Source organism: Leptonychotes weddellii, chromosome 13, assembly GCF_054177405.1.
Source record: "Leptonychotes weddellii isolate Sample4059 chromosome 13, ASM5417740v2, whole genome shotgun sequence".
NCBI classification, from domain to species: Eukaryota; Metazoa; Chordata; class Mammalia; order Carnivora; family Phocidae; genus Leptonychotes; species Leptonychotes weddellii.
In genome coordinates this window covers 19,725,175-19,746,276 of record NC_138381.1, presented here as the reverse complement: position 1 = coordinate 19,746,276, position 21,102 = coordinate 19,725,175, and the positions used below count along the sequence as shown (strand labels likewise).

At 35.5% G+C, this 21,102-nt stretch overlaps 1 protein-coding gene across 1 annotated transcript in view; it reads left to right on the top strand.

The window, feature by feature from the left end:
• The window catches only part of DCC (DCC netrin 1 receptor), a 1,045,570-nt gene that overhangs the window by 765,905 nt on the left and 258,563 nt on the right, over positions 1-21,102 (top strand). Inside the window, exon 11 of the mRNA XM_081802524.1 lies at positions 1,130-1,179. Within this exon, the coding sequence (XP_081658650.1) occupies positions 1,130-1,179 (50 nt within the window). The remainder of the gene's footprint in view (positions 1-1,129; positions 1,180-21,102) is intronic.

The following is a 21,102-nucleotide window of genomic DNA, read 5'->3' as shown; positions in this document are numbered from 1 at the left end:
CTCATGGTGATTACTTTTCTTTTCTTTTTTTTTTTTTTTTATGGTGATTACTTTTCAAAAGGTAAACTCAGAGTAGGGCATAAATGAATTCAGGGTAAAATATAAGTACCCTCAAGAAATGTAGAAATTGTCCAAGTTCAAACAGAAGAGGGCCCTTAAATTCTTGAAAATGCTGAGAGCATTTCTTCTCTGTTGAATTAATCAATTTTTCATGAACAAAATAGGGACTACTCATTTTACAGATTAATACGTGTTAAGCATTTATTGAATGCTACTTCTATTTTGTGGGGCAGAAAGCTTTATTTTGTTTATGATTCATCTAAGACATCTAGGAAGTATCTGACACAGCACGGCCATTTAGTGAATGGTGTCTGAATTACTCACGTGATGATATTCACCTTTTGATATAGTAAATATTCACTACAAGTATTATAAAGAAAGTTGTACATGTTCTTCCTTCTTCCATGAAGGAAAGGGGCAATCAAAATGCAGACAAGAGAAAAAAAAGTACCTAGAAAATCCACAAAGAAAAAAAACTGGTTGTTTTTTGTTCATGGAATTGACTCACTGAAAGCTATTTGATAACCTGCTTGCATCTATGACACATAGGTTTAATTACACACAGATAAAAAGACACATGTATTTCTTCTTTTCACTTTTTAAGAGATAATAAAGATTGCAGTAAGGGGATTAAGCAACATGAGTGACCATTAGAATGACATATTTTATAATAAAACCATGCAGATCCTGAAATACACAATATCTTAAGCCTTTAGAACCACTCTAGGAAATCTCCTGTGTATTTTTATTGGTTTCTCTGGGAAGGTTATAACAAGAAAGCCGTAATTAAATGGCAGTATTTGGTATCACGGCAGGTGCTCTCTTGCCTAACAATTTGGGGGGGGGGGCGTTGCTCCCTATATGGATGCCTGGCCCTACCAAGTGAGAAAAAATAAACAGAGGCAGTTATTTTTCATCTCCCCAGGAAAATTTTGAAGTGCCACCTGGATCAGCCTACCTAATTACCATCATGAACTGTGAAAGTCACGCTCTCTCTTTTCACAGAGGGTTGTAGTTTCTCTTTTCTGACTTTGGCAGTAACCATCTCACCTTGTTTTGTTCCTTTTAGTGCCAAGTGCCCCGCCTCAGAACGTCTCCCTGGAAGTAGTTAATTCAAGGGTAAGTCACGGAAAGGTTCACTATTTCATTCCCTACACGTGTAATTTTCGCTTGCCCCATTCATTCACTTCCTTGGGTGCTTGGTGGTTTCCATGTGAAGGAATGTTCCAGAAGAGCACAGTGAGTGAGCAGCATGGATTGCGCATCTTCTTCAACCACCCTTGAATTAATTAAAGGAAGGATTGGTTTACTAATAGCACACAGTTTTATAAATGTGACAATGATTAAAGGCTGTCCCATCAGGAAGCAAAGATGTCTATTTACTTATATTTACCAGTATAGGACATAATGTGCTAGATGCCACAACTGATTGAAGGAATGAACAAAACCTTCCCCTTGAAAGAGGTGGAATGGAGAGACTTTGCTTCCTGATAGATTAATTAGAATGGGATGTTTCATCATCATCCCTATTTTGCACTTAAGAATTATAGACATCAAAGGCCCTTCTTGAGGTCCAATAAGGTTATATTTATGAAGCAGTGTTATCCAGTGATTAATGTTTTCCTGGCCTGGAAAGCTGATATAACTTTCAAAAGGACTTAAATTAGACTAGGTGTGGCTGGAGATAAGGAGCCTAATGCCAGAAGTCAGTTCTCTAGAAACATCTCCTTATTTCAAGTGTGCCTTGGGGGTTAAAAATAAGCTAAAGCCATATAGGACAGTGAAGCAAACAAGGATTGTTTTGGCTTGACTCTTTCATCACTTGGTTTTATGCTCTCAGGGAAGTGACTTCACTATCCCTGGGCCTCAGTGAGGGGGATCAGCCTAATGAGTCTCTAAGCTTTGGGAGACAGCAGGGAAATCTTACGAGTCTTAGAGAAAGTCATACTCTGGTTTTTTATTCTAGCTTTCTCTCTTAATAACTGCATGTGATCTTAGAAAAGTTTCTGACCTCAGCAAGCCTCAGTTTCTATATTCAGGGAGTATGAATGTTAATGTTTTCCTTATTGATTTACCATGAAGAAGTAGTAATAGAGGGGCGCCTGGGTGGCTCAGTTGGTTAAGCGACTGCCTTTGGCTCGGGTCATGATCCTGGAGTCCCAGGATCGAGTCCCACATCGGGCTCCCTGCTCGGCAGGGAGTCTGCTTCTCCCTCTGGCCCTCCCCCTCTCCTGTGCTCCCTCTCTCTCTCAAATAAATAAATAAAATCTTAAAAAAAAAAAAAGAAGTAGTAATAGAACATATACAAGGGATCTAACTTTCTGTCAGTAGCCATTCACTCAGTGTATGATTCCTTGCCATACTTTGCAGAAATCTCCCATGAAGCCCTGTTTTGTGACTGTGATCAGATTTGCCTCCGTCAAATGAATTTGTCTTTTGGAACAAGTGAAATGTCTCTAAAATCGTTAGCCTCTTATATTTTTAGTCCCCATATTGGATAAGAACTAGTAAAATAAATTTAAAATTAGAAGGGGTAAAATCAGTGAACTTAGGGAGAAAAAAAATGAGCTAAAGGAAAAAAAACAGAAATAAATATCCCCTAAAAACTGTATTATTGTTTGCAACAACATTAAATATTTTACAGATGTGCCACTCAAATTAAGAGATTACCAAATCATAGTCAAGTAGATTTTTACAATTACTGTAGGTTGTTAATGGATGAAATTTGGAAAACATATTAATGATTCCTCTTGTTTTAATGATTTATTTTTATTAAAGTTTTCACCAGCATCTTTCCTCCAGAACAGAACATAGAAATTGATACAAACTATTTTGTGTGTATGCATGTGTGGTCATATTCTTTAAAAGTCTACTCTTGTAAAGGATGAATGTTTTCTTCTGAAATGTGAATAAGGCATTATTGAATGACCTTGGATGCTAACTGTATTTAAATATGGATTTTTACCTCCCTGAAAAGGGAATTCTTATTTTGCAAAATTGGATTTTCAACTGATTTCTATATATGTATACAAATATCCCAGCCTGTACTCTTCTATAATATGCAATGCTTGCTACAACCAAATATAAGCACTCCTGTTTCTATTCTCCTGTGGTTATATCTGGAACATTGCATTGCTAGAAAATTTAACTTGTTCATTAGCTTTTCAGAATGAATACAGCAGGCCCAGGCGCTGGAAAACCACTTATTTGCCTCTCTTTCTTTCTGTTATCTTATTTCCTAGCTTTTAAGGAATTATAAAATATGAGTTTGGATTCTTCTTGGACTCTTCTTGGTTTGTTACCAAGAAGAAAGAAACTGGATGGTCAAAACACTTGTTTTGTTTTGTTTTTTATCCCCAGTGTTGATGAAGAGAAATACAAAAACAATATTGTATTTTGATGTTCTTCTTATGTTTGAAACAAAAGTTCTCAAATATATTAATATTTATCCGTTACCGTTTTAAGAACCAAAATTTATTTAAAAAGGAATACTTTAGTTGAATAAGTAATAGTATTATCTAACTAAAAGAATTACAACATTTATGTTACTCATTTTACTTGAGATTTTTATTTAATATAGAACAGAGCCATATTTTAAATTTTTATTCTATATAATATTTACAATTACTGAACATAATTGATCATTTTATTGATAGTCAATGAGAAAGTTTGGTGGTGCTAATACTTTTGCACATAGGTAACTAGGATTTCTGTACATAGAATTGAGAAGTTACTATAAGGTATAAAAATGACCATTTATAGGTACTTGTTAAGGTTCTGGCTACCAATAAGACAACAGGACTGAGAAATCATGTCCCAAGTTATGCAAACAGTAAGATTCTTACATGTTTATATAAAAGAACCTAAAGAAATTCTGTTACTGTATTGTTCTTAAAGCCCCTATACAGATTACCTTTATAAAGCTATAAACATAGAACAGACTTGATTCCCTTTCTGCAGGCTTACTATGAACACAAATTTTGTTCTGAAAGAATGGCTTTACCTATAGATACTAATTTTAGTAGTAATGAGTCATGATTATATGGTTATTTCTCATACTAAAATTGCTTTACAAGAAATAACATCTTCATAAGAAAAGAGAAAATAATGATTTACATAATGGACTTAAAATGTGACTGTTTTATTGAGAAAATGTTATAGGAATAATTTCCTTAAGATTTTACTTTAAAATTCAATTATTATTTGAAGAAATAAATATTACAACTTAATTAGTTGCGTAGAATATAAAGCATAAGTTGTAGACTGGGAAGAGTTTATGTTGGTACTTGACTATTTTCCAATATAAAAGTTCCAAGAGTAGGAACATTTAGAGAATGCTACGATTCAAGATGCTTGGACTCCTTTCCTAGCTCTTTGAGATCTTGGAAAGTCGAGATCAGTTTCATTGAGTCATTCAACATTTGCTGTGTACTTACAGTGTATCTACTATATACTATATACATACATATACACACATGCATATATACATACATACACACTGCATATGCACCTACTGTATGACTATATATACCTAAGTGACCCAGTCTTTGCCTTCATGGAACTCATGGTTTAATAGGAAAACATATGAGAGAAAATTCACTTTTAATGTAACTAAATTCAGTCGATGTTAACTCCTCAAAGTTGACATTATTTTCTCATTGATAAAATGAGAGAGTTGAAGAGAGAATCTCTAAAATCTCTATGGCTCCAAATATCTATAACTGTATTTTCACTTGTCAGACCTTTTCTCAATCATTTTATCTTTACAGAATTAGAGAAAATGGGACACGTATATTGATTAAAGTATACTGGATTCAGTTCACATGTTTAGATATTTATTGATTGATTACCAAGAATGAAATTAAAAATAATAAATAAAACCCAATATATCACCAGGTATGGATCCTTGTGCAGGTTTAGATCTTAAATGTAGAATAGTGGATTCCTCTTGTTCTCTCATTGCACCTTTCTAGTGTTGAAATTCTTATCCTTGAACACCAGATACATCTATGCCGATGTAATTTTGTTGCATTCCTAAAAGCTAATACCCAGTTAGTCACTTACAGTTTGATAGTGTGTGTGATGCCTTGATTGCAACAGCAGAAAAAGTGATTGGTGTTTTTCCTACATCTTAGTGCCTCAGCCCTTCATGTGTGAGCATACTTTGGCATGCTTAAATAACTTGAAAATAGGTTAATGATCATACAATTCCCTTTACCTGGAAACTACCCAAAGGGAGAATTAAAACAACAATTTCCAACTTCAGAAAACATACTGATCATTTTGGTTCCAGATATTTTAACATCTGTTTTTTCTATCTTTTCTCTTTTTCTCTCTTTCTTTAAAAACAAAGCAAAGCAACAAACAAACAAAAACAATGCAGAGGTAATCTAAGGACTGTATTATTGGGTAACCTCAGAGGGGCATATGCTTCTGAAAATGTGGAGTGACAGAATGGGTTTGACTCAGGTCTCTGTCCCCTGTCATTGGGCTGGTTCTCTTATCAACAGAACATGAGAGTCAAGTGGACGGCTGAGTGAGTTATTTGCATTTGACTGCCAACTGGGATACACACTTGTTAGGGACCGTGAACAAAAGTGAGGAGAGGGGAGAGAATGGAGAATTGTAAAACAAAGAGGCAGTGTGAGTTACAATATTAATTTGCAGATACTTTGGTTTTTTGTTTTTTTCCCCCTACCGATTGGAGGTTTCTCCTCTTGGTTGTCCAGAGGGCGCTGGAATTCACACCACTTCCTGCTGCGTTGCATCCGCCCTGAGAACATACTGCTCATACAGGTGTTCTAGACCCTCTTCTTCAGTCCAACCATACTTCCTGTGAATGTTGATCTTCCCCTTGTATGTTGAACATAGGCAGAGGCCTCAGACAGCTCATGAAAACAGTTTTTTGTTTCTCTCCCAATCATCCTGAATCCTTCATAAGATACACTTTAGCCATTGAGTTATTTGGAGCCAGACCTCTGAGTCCTCCCCACAACAAATACAGTTGGTTTCTGAAATGTATTTAATGTAGAGAAAGAGGACATGCAGGTGTCCTTAGGTCATTGCTACCATGCAAAGATAAATTAGAAACTGGCATTTGCAATAATATTTACACTTCAGACTTCACACTGGTGTTTTTACGCAATCATAATACACAGAGCATTTCTACTTAATTATAGTGTCTGGTCCAGTTATTTGTCAATTCAATTCAAGTGGATATAGATCCCTTGTATTTATTTTAGTTATTGATCTCTTCATTGATGCATTACCTGAGTGTTTTTTGAGTGTAGACAATGTCCAGAGGGCTATGATTGAAATAGTCTTGGGAAGGGTATAAGGGTAGAAGTGTAATTTTAAGGAAGACAGTGTTTCCTGATAGTTCCTCCAGTCTAGTCTTTCTGTTTTTGCTTAGAATTTGCAGAATAGACTGGCTATAAATTTTTATGTTATGTTAAAACTGGACAACATGTAATTCATGGGAACTCCCTCAAGTATAAAACTTTGGTCTGTAATTTGGAAAGAATGTGTCTTCCGATACCTGCCGGCCTGCTTACATTTTAAACAAATCAATACTTTCTATTGTACTAAAATACATATAACATAAAATTTACCATTCTAACACTCTTTTGGGTGTGTGGTTAGTGGCTTAAGTACATTCACATTGTTATACAGTCATCACGACCATCCACTCTCAGAACACTTCTTATCTCCTCAAACTGGAACTCTGTCCCCATTAAATAATAATACTCTATTTCTCCCCTCTCTCCAGGCTCTGGCAACCAACATTCTACTTTCTGCTTCCTGACTTATTTTATAAAAAGTGAGGAGACTTATTTGTGGAAAAAAAAATGTGATTGTCCTCTTACTCTATCTTAATAAAGAAATGAGAACATTCTTAAAGTTTTACATCTTCACAGGGAAATGAAGGATCTAATGAATCATAGTGGTCAAGAATAGAGGCAGATGCTTTAATTGGCTGGGAGGGAACACCTCACTTCCCGTTGTTGATACTGCTTTCAAAATAATTCTGTTCCAAGGTCCCATATTTATGAATTCTTTTTTAAAATCATGGAACACTACATCAAAAACTAATGACATAATGTATGGTGATTAACATAACATAATAAAATAAAATTTTAAAAAATTTACTGACAAAACCAACTGCTATAGTTAATAATAATGAACCAGAAGTATATGCATGGGATTGTTCTGGAGTAACTCTGAAAACATAATTTTGGTCACCAACATCAGTTTCATATCCCATTTACAGTTTCGACCAGAGCTCTGAACCAGTAGCTAAATCGATCCTTTGATTTTTTTTTTTTTTTGAAAGTTCAAATAAGTCAACAGTTTCCATCTTTTTTTTTTCCCCAGTGAAAACACAGTGAATGGATAAACTATGATGGGGAGAGTATTAGGATAGTGTAAAAAAAAAAATAGATAACCAGTTTTTAAATAACAAATCCACCATGCCAATTTAAATGCATTCTGTAAATAAGTTCAATAAGAGAATACACTGTGAATTCAAAGCATACCTTCATATTACACTATCATTCATTCTCTTAGAGCTGTTCTTAGAGAATACTGACTCATGGTACTTTCCCAAGCAATGATGTTGCATGGTTTAAAATGTTGTGAGAAATATAAGTCCCCTAATAGAGATACTAAGGGCTGTGAAAAGTATTTGTTTAACTCTGTTTTGGTCAAATGATTTCTTTCTATAGATGCCTTTTATACTAAATACTATCCTTAAAACTTTTTCCATGTTACTTACCTTGGTAACATCGTATACATTCCAAACAAGAACAGTGCAGTCCATAAGTTGAGCTAACTCATCTCCACAAAAAAGTACATTCTTCCCTGAATTAATTTCAAATAAAAATATAAATTAAGTGGAAAAAAAGAGAGAAGAAAAAATAAATTTCTGAAAAACTAGAAGTGAATCTAAGAACAGTCTTTACAAAGCACCTATGTGTATAAACTATGGAATAGGGAGTCAAGAATGACCTATATGACCTCTCTTACAGGATTTGAATAAATAAGAGGCATGATTAAATCTCCATGTCTATACGAACTTTTTATAATGTAGATAGGATTAGAAAAACATTTCCTAGAATGTTTCAAATACTTACATGTATCATTTTTTGTTGTGTGTTTTGGGGTTATTATATTTTGTTCTTTCCAAATTCATTCTTGTTACCGCCATCTAGGATACCTGCACAAAGGATTTGGACAAAGACTAAAACAGGTGGTAGAATACCACCTTCTTGTGTGTTCTAGCCCCACTTTAATATCATCTTGGTAATTTGTACTTCATCACACACATGTCTAATGGCTCCATTTCTGGTTGGCTCTGAAAGCAAAGCTCACTTTCGCCTCTCCGTGAAGTTTAATGAGATTTCCCTCAAGTCATACATTTTTGAAAAGTGGGAGGTTTAATAATGGGCTTAAATTAAATGAACCTAGGTCTAGTGATAAGGTCTCTGATTTTAATTTAGTTCAAGGAAGTTGCCCTTATATTTGGAATGGTTGATTACTTAGAGGACATGAATAGGTTCAGTCTTACCAGTAGGTAAAAGCAGTCGCTAACTACGTGATTTGAATTTAGAGATGTTGAAACATCCACCTACATGCAAAAAACTTAATTTGCTTGTCTAGCTTAAAATATTGCTTACCTTAGAAAATAACTGTTGGTGTTACAAATCCTTCATCTAAACTATTTAAGATATTAGCATGGGTTATTTTAATTAACATTCCTGATACATATTTAAGGAACACCTAATAATAATAATAATAATGGCAGTAACTAGCTTTTTCAGCAGGTATTTTGTGCCTGGCGAAGTGCTAAGCAATTAAAACACTATTTTATCTACTTCTTATAATAACCTTCTAAGTATTAGTTGTTAAACTGATAACTGGAATACTAACTTTGAGCTGAGCTTATTGCTGGAAAAGCTACAATGAAGGCAGTCAAATCTCCTTCTTTCCTGGAACTTACTTAAATTCAAATACAGGGAGATAGATTGATAAGCAAACAAAGAACTGAACAATTAACACAAGAGAATGATGAATTGTGTGAAGAAAATTAAACACAATACCATGACAGAGAAGGACCTAACTTAAATCAGATTGTCAGAGAAAAGCCTTTTAAGGAGGTGACACTGGAGCTGAGTCAAGAATATGAAAAAGGGCCAGTGTCTGCACACTTAGGATAAAGCATTCCAAGGAAAGCTCCCAGCTAGTACAAAAGCCTTGACAAGGGAACCGTCTGTGAATGATTGAAATAATAGCCATATGCATGAATCACAGATCTCTGGGTCACAGCCAGATCATGTGGGGCTTTATAGGGCATGGTAAAAATTACAATTTCATTCTGTGGATGACGAAAAGAGGTTTGAAAGGGGAGTGATCTCTTTTTAAAAGATCACATTGGCTGCTGTGAGGAAAATTATTAGGGATGGGGCAGGGTGGAAGCAAGGAGACCGTTTAGGAGACAATTGAGTGATCTGTATGAAATGATTGTAGCTGGGACTTGGGAGTCATTACAGCAGATGAAGAGAGAAATGGGAAAAATCATGATGTGTGTTGCATTTAGAGCCAATAAGATTGGCTAATGGATTGGCTATAAAGGGCAGGGGAAAGAGAAGGATCAAGGATAGAGACTAGATTTTTGCTACAGCAAATGAGTGCACCGTGGGGCTGTTTAATGAGATAAGGATGAGTGCAGAAAAAGATGGGTTTAGAGGGAACAATCAATTAGTTTTTGGACGTTTTGAATTTGAGATAAGTACTGGACATACAATTAGGGATGTCAATCATGTAGACAATCTGGCGTATGAGACCAGAGGTCTGATGACAGGAGATATAAATTTAGGAGTCACTGTCATATCGATGACACCTGGGGAGAGATTATAGTTAGAAAACCAAATGGCTGAATCTTGAGATACTGCACATTTAGAGATTGGACAGATGAGAAGGAGCAAGAGTGGTAGGAGAAAATAAAGAGGGATGGTATCGCAGAAGCCAGGGTTGGGGGGAGGGGGTTTGGGAGTGAGGGTGCTGCTAACCATGTCGGTGCTGATGAAAAATATAGTAAAATAATGACAGCAATGTGGCCGCTTGGGAGGGAGCATGAAAATGGAGAGGAAAGCGAGGGAACTGCAGAGCATGAGCACAGATGTTTTTGAGAAGTTTTGTTCTGAAGTGCAACAAAGAAATGGACGGTAACTTTAGGAGGTGGTAGGCTTAAGGGAGGTTTTATTGCCTGTTTTATTTATGTATTTACTGTTGTTTCCTTTTTGAACACAGGAGACACTGCAACTTTTGTAAATAGTGCAGCCTAGAGGGGGAAATTAGTGATGCAGAAGAGAGAGTGGAAAATTGCAAGAGTGCAATCCTTTGTGTAGGCAAGAAAGCAGAGGCTCCAGCACGCAGGTGCAGGGGAGCAGATTCTTCAGTCTTGGGAAGGTGAGCCAAGGCAGAGGGAGTGGGCGCAGATGCAGTTATGTCAGTAGCTGAGATGAGAAGTATGACAAAAGTTCTTCACCAGCATGTGAAGTCTTGGAGGATCAAGTATTGAGAGTTTGAAGACAGGGAGCAAGATGAGAAATAGTTATTTCAGATTGTAGGAAAGAGAATCATAAAGTGTATGAACTTATGACTGCTGAGCAGTGTGGACTGGCCATTTGAGATTTGTTGTCATGAATTTAAAGTGAAACTAGCCAACACAGTTGTGTTTGTTTCCCTCTCCAGGTGTGGTTGCTTGGTTGCTGGCCTGGGTTAGGCAGATAGTTGGGTTTTATTTTGTTTGGAGTTTGTCAGGGGAGAAGGGGTGGAGTGGCAAAGGGGTTTTGCAAGGGAATGATTAAAAAAAAGACCCACTTCCTCGAAGCTAAGGAAGGGAAGGAGGGTACAGGGGCAGGAGTGACGGATAATGAAAAAGTGGTTAAAGTCAGTGGATTGTATAATGATTGTTGTATAATTGTATAATAATTGTATGATTATTATTAATGTACTCCATTTTTCCAGAGAGACCACTGAAATTTGGAGAGGCTAGGTAATGAGCCCCACTGCCATACAGGGAAGAAGTGGCAGCACAAGGATTCAAACCCAGGCTAAGGTTGTTGGTCATTTGGCCACACTGCATCCTATATATAGGGCCTTATGAGAGAAGGAGTTCAAGATAAGCTTGGCCTTCAACTGCTTTAAGTTCTCAGTAGGAGTAGTTTCCAGGCAGAAAGTAAGGTCTAGATCAGAAGCTGGAAGATGGGTTAAACCATCAAGTGGCCAACAGAACTAGGTGTGGAAAGCGGGGAAAGAGGTGGGTATAAATGTCAAGAAAGGAGGTCATAAATGTTAAGAAAGGAGATCTCCTGAGAAGGAGATTCAAAAACACATGCGTCTGGCTCCCCAGTGTCTCCCGGACTGAACCTACCTGTAAGACTGACTCTATTCCTTGCAACCATATATTTCTCCCTGATGAGCCTAAAAAACACCTAAGAAGAGCCCTAGATTGTTCACTGAGCAAAGCTGATATTAAACAATTTTAAAGACTTCTGGCATTTCCAAAGGTAATTCTGGTTTTTCCTCAATTCCAAGTTGTAGAATATATTTATTAATGAAACTTTGAAAGGGAAAAATGAGATCACAGAGGAGAGCTTTACCTCAACTCTCAAGATTTGTTGGCGATAAAATAAAACTTTTAAATTTTTTTTGTTTTTTTTTTTTTAATCAGTAGCAGCAGTGGTCTGGAACCATTAGGAAATGTATGTAAGGGTCAAAGAAAATGCAAATCAGAACACTTGCCATACATTTTATTAGCAAACATGGTTAATTTAAATAATAAGCAAAACTAAACCAAATGGGCGTCAATTAGATAAGAAGCCTAGAGCAAACGTTGCCAGGTAATAGTGCAACTATCTAAATAAGAGTGTTATTTTAAGATATAGCTGCTTTAGCAACCAAACTGAGTCTAATATATGATTGCCCTGAAGTCATTTTGGTTTAATCTCATTTAAAAAGCCCACTAACATGCAATTTCAATATATACTCTCGATAGCACTGAACACTGAAATCTACTTATTTCATTTATTATGTTGCTCTTTCACATAGAAAATAGCTTCCATTAGTTTTCCAAAGCTGTCCAAAACATCAGTCAGTCCGCTGGAAAACTCTCTACATGAAATTGACAATCTAAAAGCATCATCTTCATGTTTCCTAAACATTTTTAGAAAATATTCTACATACTATATTGAATACAGATGGATTTTTCAAATACATTGAGAAGTATGTAATAGTAGGGTAAAAAGTATGGAAGAACAGAGGCTCCTGGGTGGCTCATTCGATTAAGTGTCCAAATCTTGATTTCGGATCTCAGGGTCATGATCTCAGGGTCAAGAGATTAAGCTTTGTGCTTCCAATCCTCTCCCTCTGCCCCTCCCCCCAGCTTGAGTGTACTCACAGGCACATGCGTGCTCTCTCTCAAATAAATAAACAAATCTTTTTAAAAAGTATGGAAAAACAATTTAAGATTTTCAGAAAATTAACTTATGGTTCTATTAAATATCTAATCTTCATGGAACTAGGAGAAATTACGTGTGTCTTCTACAAATTCCTTTGTTCCAAGGGAAATGAGAAATTCCATTTTCTTTTTTTTATTGTAATAACTCAAGTTCCTCCTACCTAAACATTTCTCATACTTCAGAGAGATCTATTTGACAAATCATTTTGTGTTTTAGTGGAGAGGCAGTAGCTATTAACTAGATAGTTGTCTATTTTATTTTTACACGGATAAAGTTGAAGAGACACATACAAAAGGGATTTATACATGAAGAAATGCCCCATACAGACTTTAAATAAAATTCATATTTTTTAAAATATGAAGCTGACTGTAGATTTTTATCTTTTATGCATAGATGAATCTAAATGGTGCAAAGAATATATATGTCGAAGTCCATGGCTGTGATATCAACATGTACTTCTCCAGAGATGTTTATATTTCCATATTTCCAAGTTAAGCGTTTTGGGTTTTTTTTGTACTTCAAAGAAAAAACATATTTGTGTTTCATTTAGATGCTAATGTACATAATTCTCTTGATGAAATCAAATATAATGACATTTAAAGGAAACATTGTCAGTTTGAAAAAATGCAAATGATTTCTTCATTTGGAGGTTTTATTAGCAAAAAGGGAACAAAAATTTTAAAAATTATTTTTGTTATAGCCTTGAATTAATTTTCTCATGCGTTTATTCATTTGTGCATTCATTTATTCATATGTTTGCTTAATAATAAATATTCATTGAGTATATACCATGCGACAGACACTAGCTAGACACTTCTGTTCTGCCAGTTTAATAAGAGGCCTCCCTGGTTGCTTGTCAGTCAGGAAACCTCAACACCTCCATGAGCAGTAGCAAAGAATGAGAAACTCTGACAAGTGACAGCACCTGACATTGAATAGAGCTTCTGCTCGTGTAGAAGAAATTAAATTCTCTATCTGTGATAATGGAGCAGTTGCTCGCCCCTTGCCTGTTGTTTAGGGGCAGTCGGGAGGTTTTTTTATTATACTTAGCTTTGATATAATCAGAGATGTTCTAGGTTGATGGACGAGACACCAGGTCTATGAAGCTGCACCTGAGCTCCAGGTGGGACAGAATCTTGCTCATTGCCTTGCTCTCCTGGAGTGGAAGCTGAGTGTGACAGAATCAGCAGGTGGAGGCTCACCATTGCAGTTTGGAGAAAAAAGAAGGTGAAGGCTCCGAGTTATCTCAAACTTTAAGGAGCATGAAAATCCTATAAGGCAGTCCTTGTTGAAAATGAAGAATCCCTTCCCCACCTCCTAGCACACACACTTTTGATTCAGGAGGTTTCCTGTCCAGGAAACTTGTGTTTTCAGATAGCAGATGACAGTTTCAGTGTTTAATCCAGAAGGCAGTCCATCCATTTTCAGTGATCATGATGAATGATAAACACCTCTGTACCTTTTTTGAAATGTAAGTGACAATCTTACATAATAAAGCCCATGTTTAGCATTTACTTTAGCAGTTTTAGAGACTTTTCCCTACTCTCTATTATGGATCCTTTTGTCTTTAACACTAATTCATAACTTGAGATGCCCCCAAAGTAGAAGAATTACAGTTTCTTTAATAATATCTTTGTAATAAATATAAGTCATTTCCTTAGTAATGAATTATTTGAGCCTTTTAAAACTGAAATGATCAGAATTTTTAATGGCATTCACAAAACACAGTTGTTTTTTCCTTAAGGGATTCCATTATCTGATTTTACTAATAACATGTAGTCTTTTGTCTGTTACTCAGCCATTTACTCATTAATTAATTTTTCTTGATTCATTTACTCAACAAAGAGTTATTATGTACCTATTAGTTAACAACTAGATACTGGCACCCCTTAAGAGGCCTTATCAAGAAATAATCTGAAATTTAGATCATTGAGATAAACTGTCTGAATTGCAGTATGATAAGCTAAATACACCGGTGTGTACTTTTTTTTTTCTCTTATTTTGAATTATATATAAAGGGAGCAAATGCCTGCCTTAAAAATCTTCACTTAAAGATTACAAAATATTTAGAAATTCTGTATATTCAGTTTAGAACACCAGAGGAAAAGTTTGTTTCAATCAATCATTTGTATGATTTCTCTCTATAATTGATAGTAGATACCACAATTTTTAGAAATATCTGCATGTGTGACATGTAGTTTGAGGCCTAATTTTCCTCGACGTGTATGTAAGTATGTAGACTTGGCTGGAGTAATTGAGTACCCCTTTTCCTGAGAGTATTTGCTAGGATCCTATTTTGATTTTTAGAATTGATTTTTTTCCTCTATCCCAAGGAGGACATGTGTGTCAAGAACTTTACTATGGGATACAACTTGACAGAGTGGCACACACAGGAGTCAGATGTTATCAATAAGAAAATACACTTATTCTCTGACATGTGGGTCTTGTGAGGAACTGACATTGATGGGAAGCGATGCTCTTTAGCCAAAGGGAAATATATCTATCATGCTGTCACATCAGATTTACTTCAAACTAAAGTAAACATTGTGTTATGATGCTATTCTTGGGAAATATACTTCTGAATATGCTCTCGGCTCTTTGGATGAGAAGTCATAAATAACTTTAAAGTGCATAAAATAGTATCTGTCATAGTAAGCATGCAATAAAAGAAATTTATACTTATTATAACTATCAATAGCTGCACCCATAAAATAGACTATGAAGTAAGTATCTCAACAATGTGGCACATCCTGTCTTTACCTAATGGCAGCAATCAGGGCTCTTTTGCCTGACCTTGCAGAGAATTGTGACTAATGATGTAACTGATTTGAGGAGGCTCTTTTCTTTTTTTTTAAATGAACTTGAGACTTATTTCAATTCTGAATTTTATAGTTGATGGACTGATTTTTCAAAGCCCAACAAATAACATTTATATGAGTATTAATTGGATTCAAACTTTTAAATGTATGTCTTACACAAATTCTATTTAATCCTCAGGATGTTAGATGGATCTCACAGTATTAACATTTTTAATTCATTCCTCTTTCACTAATCTGTGGTCTCTTCTACCATATACACAACAACAACAACAACAACAACAAAACCAGAATCACCAAGAATTTATCTTGAACCTGTAAGTTTATTTTTGGTGCTTCAGAAAATAAGTGTGGAAAGGCTCTTAAAAGCCAGGTTCTCCCATCTTCCATCTGTTATACAAATCCCCTTGATAAAACCTTCTTCTAGCTCATGCCTGAACTGTTCTGCTGACAGGGAGCTCCCCCCTCCCTGCCCCAAGCAGCCATTTTTGTCATATGTAGGTCTAACTTCCAGAAATTTATATTCAAAATGAATTGCTCTATCTCCCTATAACTTCCAATCATTTGTCATAATTATTTCCCCTGGGACTACAAAGAACAAATCAAGTGAGTCTAGTGACTTCTCTTATGGCATGACTCTAAATATTTGAAGATGTCTGTCAGTCTCCCCTTCCCTCCACCGATTCTTCTCCGAGCTAAATATCCTTAGTTTCTACAAATATTTCTCATTTGCTTGTCAGCTCCCCACTTGATATGTCATCCTCCTCTGCACAGTTTACAGATGGCATGTGATTATTAAACATCCCTTTAGGGTACCTTCCTCGCCTTCATATTACATTATTATTCATATAATCTACTATCACACCGATGTTGTGGGTGGTCACACTATCTTGTGGACTGATTATCGAGTTGGTTCTCCACTAAAACCTTTAAGTATTTCATGAATGATGCTCATGAATTGCATCTACCTCACTCTGTTCATACCAGCCTTTGTCTTACTCACATGCAAGACCTCTTTATTTATTTTTATTACATTCTATCTCAGGTTAAATCCATTACAACAACCTCTCAAGGTCCCTTGGAATCTCCATGCACTTACTCAACATCAATAAACAAAGATGGGTTGTACACCTGGTGCGTGTCAGGCAGTGTGCAAGATGTTAATTCTGTGGTCCATTTATTTGATACACCACCCAACTTCAATTGGCCTCTTCACTCTGGGGGCAATTTTCCCTCCTACTTTAATTCATCCACCAACCCTAGACCATGCTGTAACCTTGTTTTCTTCCCCTTGACAGGATGTACATTAAAAACCTTCAACTTTAAAACCATCTTGGGTAATGGTTACTCTTTCCTTTCAGATCACTGTTGTCTTCACTCTCAATAAACTGATGAACCTCATAAACACTTCTACCTCGATCCCTTCATATTCACAACCTTTTATCATTTTCTGCATTATCTCACTCTCATTCTGAAACTGGACCTTGTGGTTGATCATGTGACTGGCCATATTCAGTACCCTCAAGATTATCTTTGTTTTGTTTTGCTTTAATACTATTCTCATTTATATCTTATCCCTTCTGTCAACTCCCTTGCCTGTTCCCAAAATCAAGCTAATGAGAGCTATGGGAGAAAATCCTAGAATGGCTGAAATGCCAGATCCAAACTATCCGAAACAAGCCACTAATTTTATTTTTCCCTTATGTGAACATTCTCCAGTTTTTCTATTTAGTTATCACATCAGTTTTTAATCTAATATTCCTTTAGTTTTCCCTATATTTCTCCATGTCATGCACAAATTCAGATATTTATTCTGCTTTAACCAAAGTTCACATTTTTACCCATATCCAAAAGTCAACTAATACGCAGGGGTTGGGTTCCATTGATGTAGCCCTTTTTCATCCAAACTAAAATTATACCAAGAAATGGTTTTTCTATACATTTCTGAAAGTATTTTAAACTGATTTATTTAAGCAATTATTATAGGTTCTCATTTTACCTCATTTCCTGTGCCTTCAGGGTTAATGTATTTATCATATCATATTCTCATTCAAAGCCACAGCAAAAGGAGTTGATAAAAAAGAAAATGGTTTAATGCTTCACTTGATGGTTTTTCAACTAATCGTATCTGATTTTACTTAAAACTATTTTTTTTTAAGATTTTATTTATTTATTTGACAGAGTGATAGAGAGAGAGCACAAGTAGGCAGAGCGGCAGGCAGAGGGAGAGGGAGAGGGAGAAGCAGGCTCCCCGCTAAGCAGGGAGCCCAGACGCTGGGCTTGATCCCAGGACCTTGGGATCATGACCTGAGCTGAAGGCAGACACTTAACTGACTGAGCCACCCAGGTTCCCCTACTTAAAACTATTCTAAAAATTACTTTTGGCACCAAACATGTGGACCAGTATTTAGAACTTCATGATTGGTATAAATATTATTTTATGTGAAATAGTTCAGGTATCCACACAAAAGCAAGAAGAAACAGAAAAGAAGTAAATCTTTTTTCCATCTCTTCTAGTCTCAAAATGCAGTATTGGCCAGCCAGCCTTTTTTTTTCTCTTATAACCCCAAAAAGCCCAGGCAGATGTACCACACGAATCTAGGTATACCCTACAAAAAACCATTATTCTCTTAAACACGACTTAATAACATATTTGGAAGAACTTTAGAGATAAAATAATACAAGTCCCTCGTTTAAAAAACTATATGAAATCAAGACAATCTAAATCCCTCAGCAATTTAGTAACAGACTCCTGTTGTCTGGCTAAACTAGTGCTTACTCTGTTTTGTACTGAAACGAGGAACAGATGCACACTCACCAATTCTCAGTGAGCTGATAGTGCCTTTTAATACCTAGATCTCTTGAAAAAATAATAGTTTGTTTAATAATGATTGGTTTAAAACTGAAACTTTTGATAATCGTACGGTTTGTTCCTTTCTTCCTCTCTTCTTCCTTATAAATATATTCATTTTATTACTGATATAAGACAAATATGTGTAACAAAGGGAGAGTCACATAATTTTTGTTTGACAAACCTTATAAGTATGAGGAAGGATGCCTTCTAGATAGCCAATTTCCATTCTTTTCATTCTAATGTTAATGATGTTATTTAAAGTTATTGGATGCACAGCATCAAATGACATTATTTCGAGTGACTTCATGACACAGAGGGTACATTGTGTAAGGAATATCAAGTAGAAGTTCTCAGGTATTTTTCTCTTTAAAATGCAAAGGAAGAAATGCAATTACTATTTATTATTTAGTTACCTAATGCCTGCCCATCATGTCTTTTTGAATTTGGCCCACTAACTTATAATTAAAAGAATCATTATCTCTGCTGGATGTGGGCACAGATTCACATTATTTCCGTGAAAGCCTGTCTGCTGTCTCACTTTAATGAAAATTTAAACCTCTTAGAATGGCATGTGGTACCTAGAATTATTTTTCCTTTGTCTGAACAGAGTTAAAAGGGAAAGAACCCCTAGACATACAAGTCCCTGTTCCCTTCCATAGATTCTTGTCTTCCAAGCATCCATTTTCTGTATTTGAAAAGATTGATGAACACGGTATCTATACAGTGCCTTAAGATTATAACTTAGTGGTGCAGAAACAAAACAATTGGACCTCTTCCCACTTTCAACACAGATTTATTTGGCTTTTTTTTTTAAATCATGGTAAAATATACATAACATGAAGTTCACCATTTTAATCATTCTTAAGTGTAGGTCTCACTGGCGTTAAGTATATTCATATGGTTGTACAGTTACTACCACTGTCTGTCTCCAGAGCCTTTTCATCATCACAAACAAAACCTCTATCCCTTTTAAGCAATAAATCCCCATTCCCTACCTTCCTTAGGCCCTGGTAACCACTGTTCTACTTTGTGTCTCCATGATTTTGCCTATTGTAAGTGACCTCATATAAATAGAATCATACAATATTTGCCCTTTTGTAACTGGCTTATTTCACTTAGCATAACATTTTTGAGATCCACCTCTTTGTTGTGTGTTACAATAATTTGTTCTTTTTTTTATTGCTAAGTGTAATTCCATTGCATAGATACACTTCATATGCTTTTCCACTCCTCTCTTTATGAATATTAGATGGTGTTCAATGACCCTGAGATCAAGACCTAAGCTGAGATCAATCAATTAGATGGTGTTTGGAGCTGTTATAAAGAAAACTACTACATTTTAAATAAGTCTTTCATTGACACAAACTTCCAATGGGATAAGTATTTGGAAGGAGAACTCTTGGGTCAGAATTTAGATAAATGTCTTACTGGATTAGAAACAGTTTTCCAAAATGTTCTTGCCAATTTGAGTTCCCAGCAGCAGTGTATGAAAGTTCCAGTTGTCTAATCCTAACTAGCACATGCATTGTTTGTATTGTTTGACTTGTTAATCTTAGCGAATCTAAGGGGTATGTAGTCATATGTTGTTGTCTCTGTAATTTGTCCTTCTCTTACAACTAAAGATGTTGAACATCTTTTCATATGTTTCTTGGACATTTGAACATTTTATTTTCCCCATTTTCTTTAAAGTTAGGTTGTTAGTCTTTTAAATTATTGATTTGTCAGAATTCTTTAACATTTAGGAAAAAAGCCAAACAGATTTTTGTGTTGTAAATGTTTTCTCCAATCTGAGACTTACTTTTTCAATTTCTTAATAGTATCTTCTGATAAGCAGAGTTTTCTAATTTTGATGAAGTCCGAGTTATACTTTTTTTCTTTTAGTATTAATGCCATTTATGAACTAAGGAAGCTTTGTTTACCCAATGTATGGAGTTTATCTATGTTTTATTAGCTTTTCCATTTAGCTCAATGACCCATCTTGAATTAATTTTTGTATGTGGATTGAGGAAGAGACCAAGATTTTTTCTATATAGATACTCAGTTTTATTAGCACCGTTTGTTAAAAGACTCCCCTTTCTTCTTTGAATTATTTAGTGCCTTTGTTGAAAACAATTGACATATATGTTTGTATCTATTTCTGGACCCTATTCTGTTCCACTGATCTGTTTGTTTATTCCTATGCTAATACCATGTTGTCTTAATTACTGTACATTTATAGCTAGTCTTGAAATCAGGTAGCATAAGTCCATCAATGTTGCTGTTCTTCTTCAGGATAGAATATTACTATTTATATTCCCTTTTAGACCATTATTCTGTACAAAGAACATATAATCTTAGTAAGAAAATGTTCTAGATTCCCAGTAGGACCTAGACCATTAGATTCTCCTTCATAATTGAATAAGAACTTCTGCCAAATATGTGTATACATGGGTGTGAGATAAAGCAAGAAGAAGGTTAATGTTTTTTGGAGTACCTTTTTTTTTTTTTTTTAAGTATAGGTTCCACACCCAGTGAACTGAGCCTCCAAGGCACCCCTGAAGTGCCTTTTATAACCAGGCATTCTGAAAAAGTTCTTTCCAGATCTTGTCATATTTAAATTTAACTCTCACAACAAACTCTCTGATTTATTATTTCCATTAGTAGATGGAAAAAGTGAAGGTCAGAGTAGTAATTTGTTCAAAAGATTCAACTGGATTTCTTTTCATTCTTAATGATCATGGCCAACCAGTAATCATCTTGAATGATCAAGTAGGGTGCATGTACTATGGTTGACAATTGGATTTTTGTCTAGAGGCAGGTGTGTCTATACTTCCTAGCTAGTTGTCACATTGAATAAAGGTATAATTCAGAG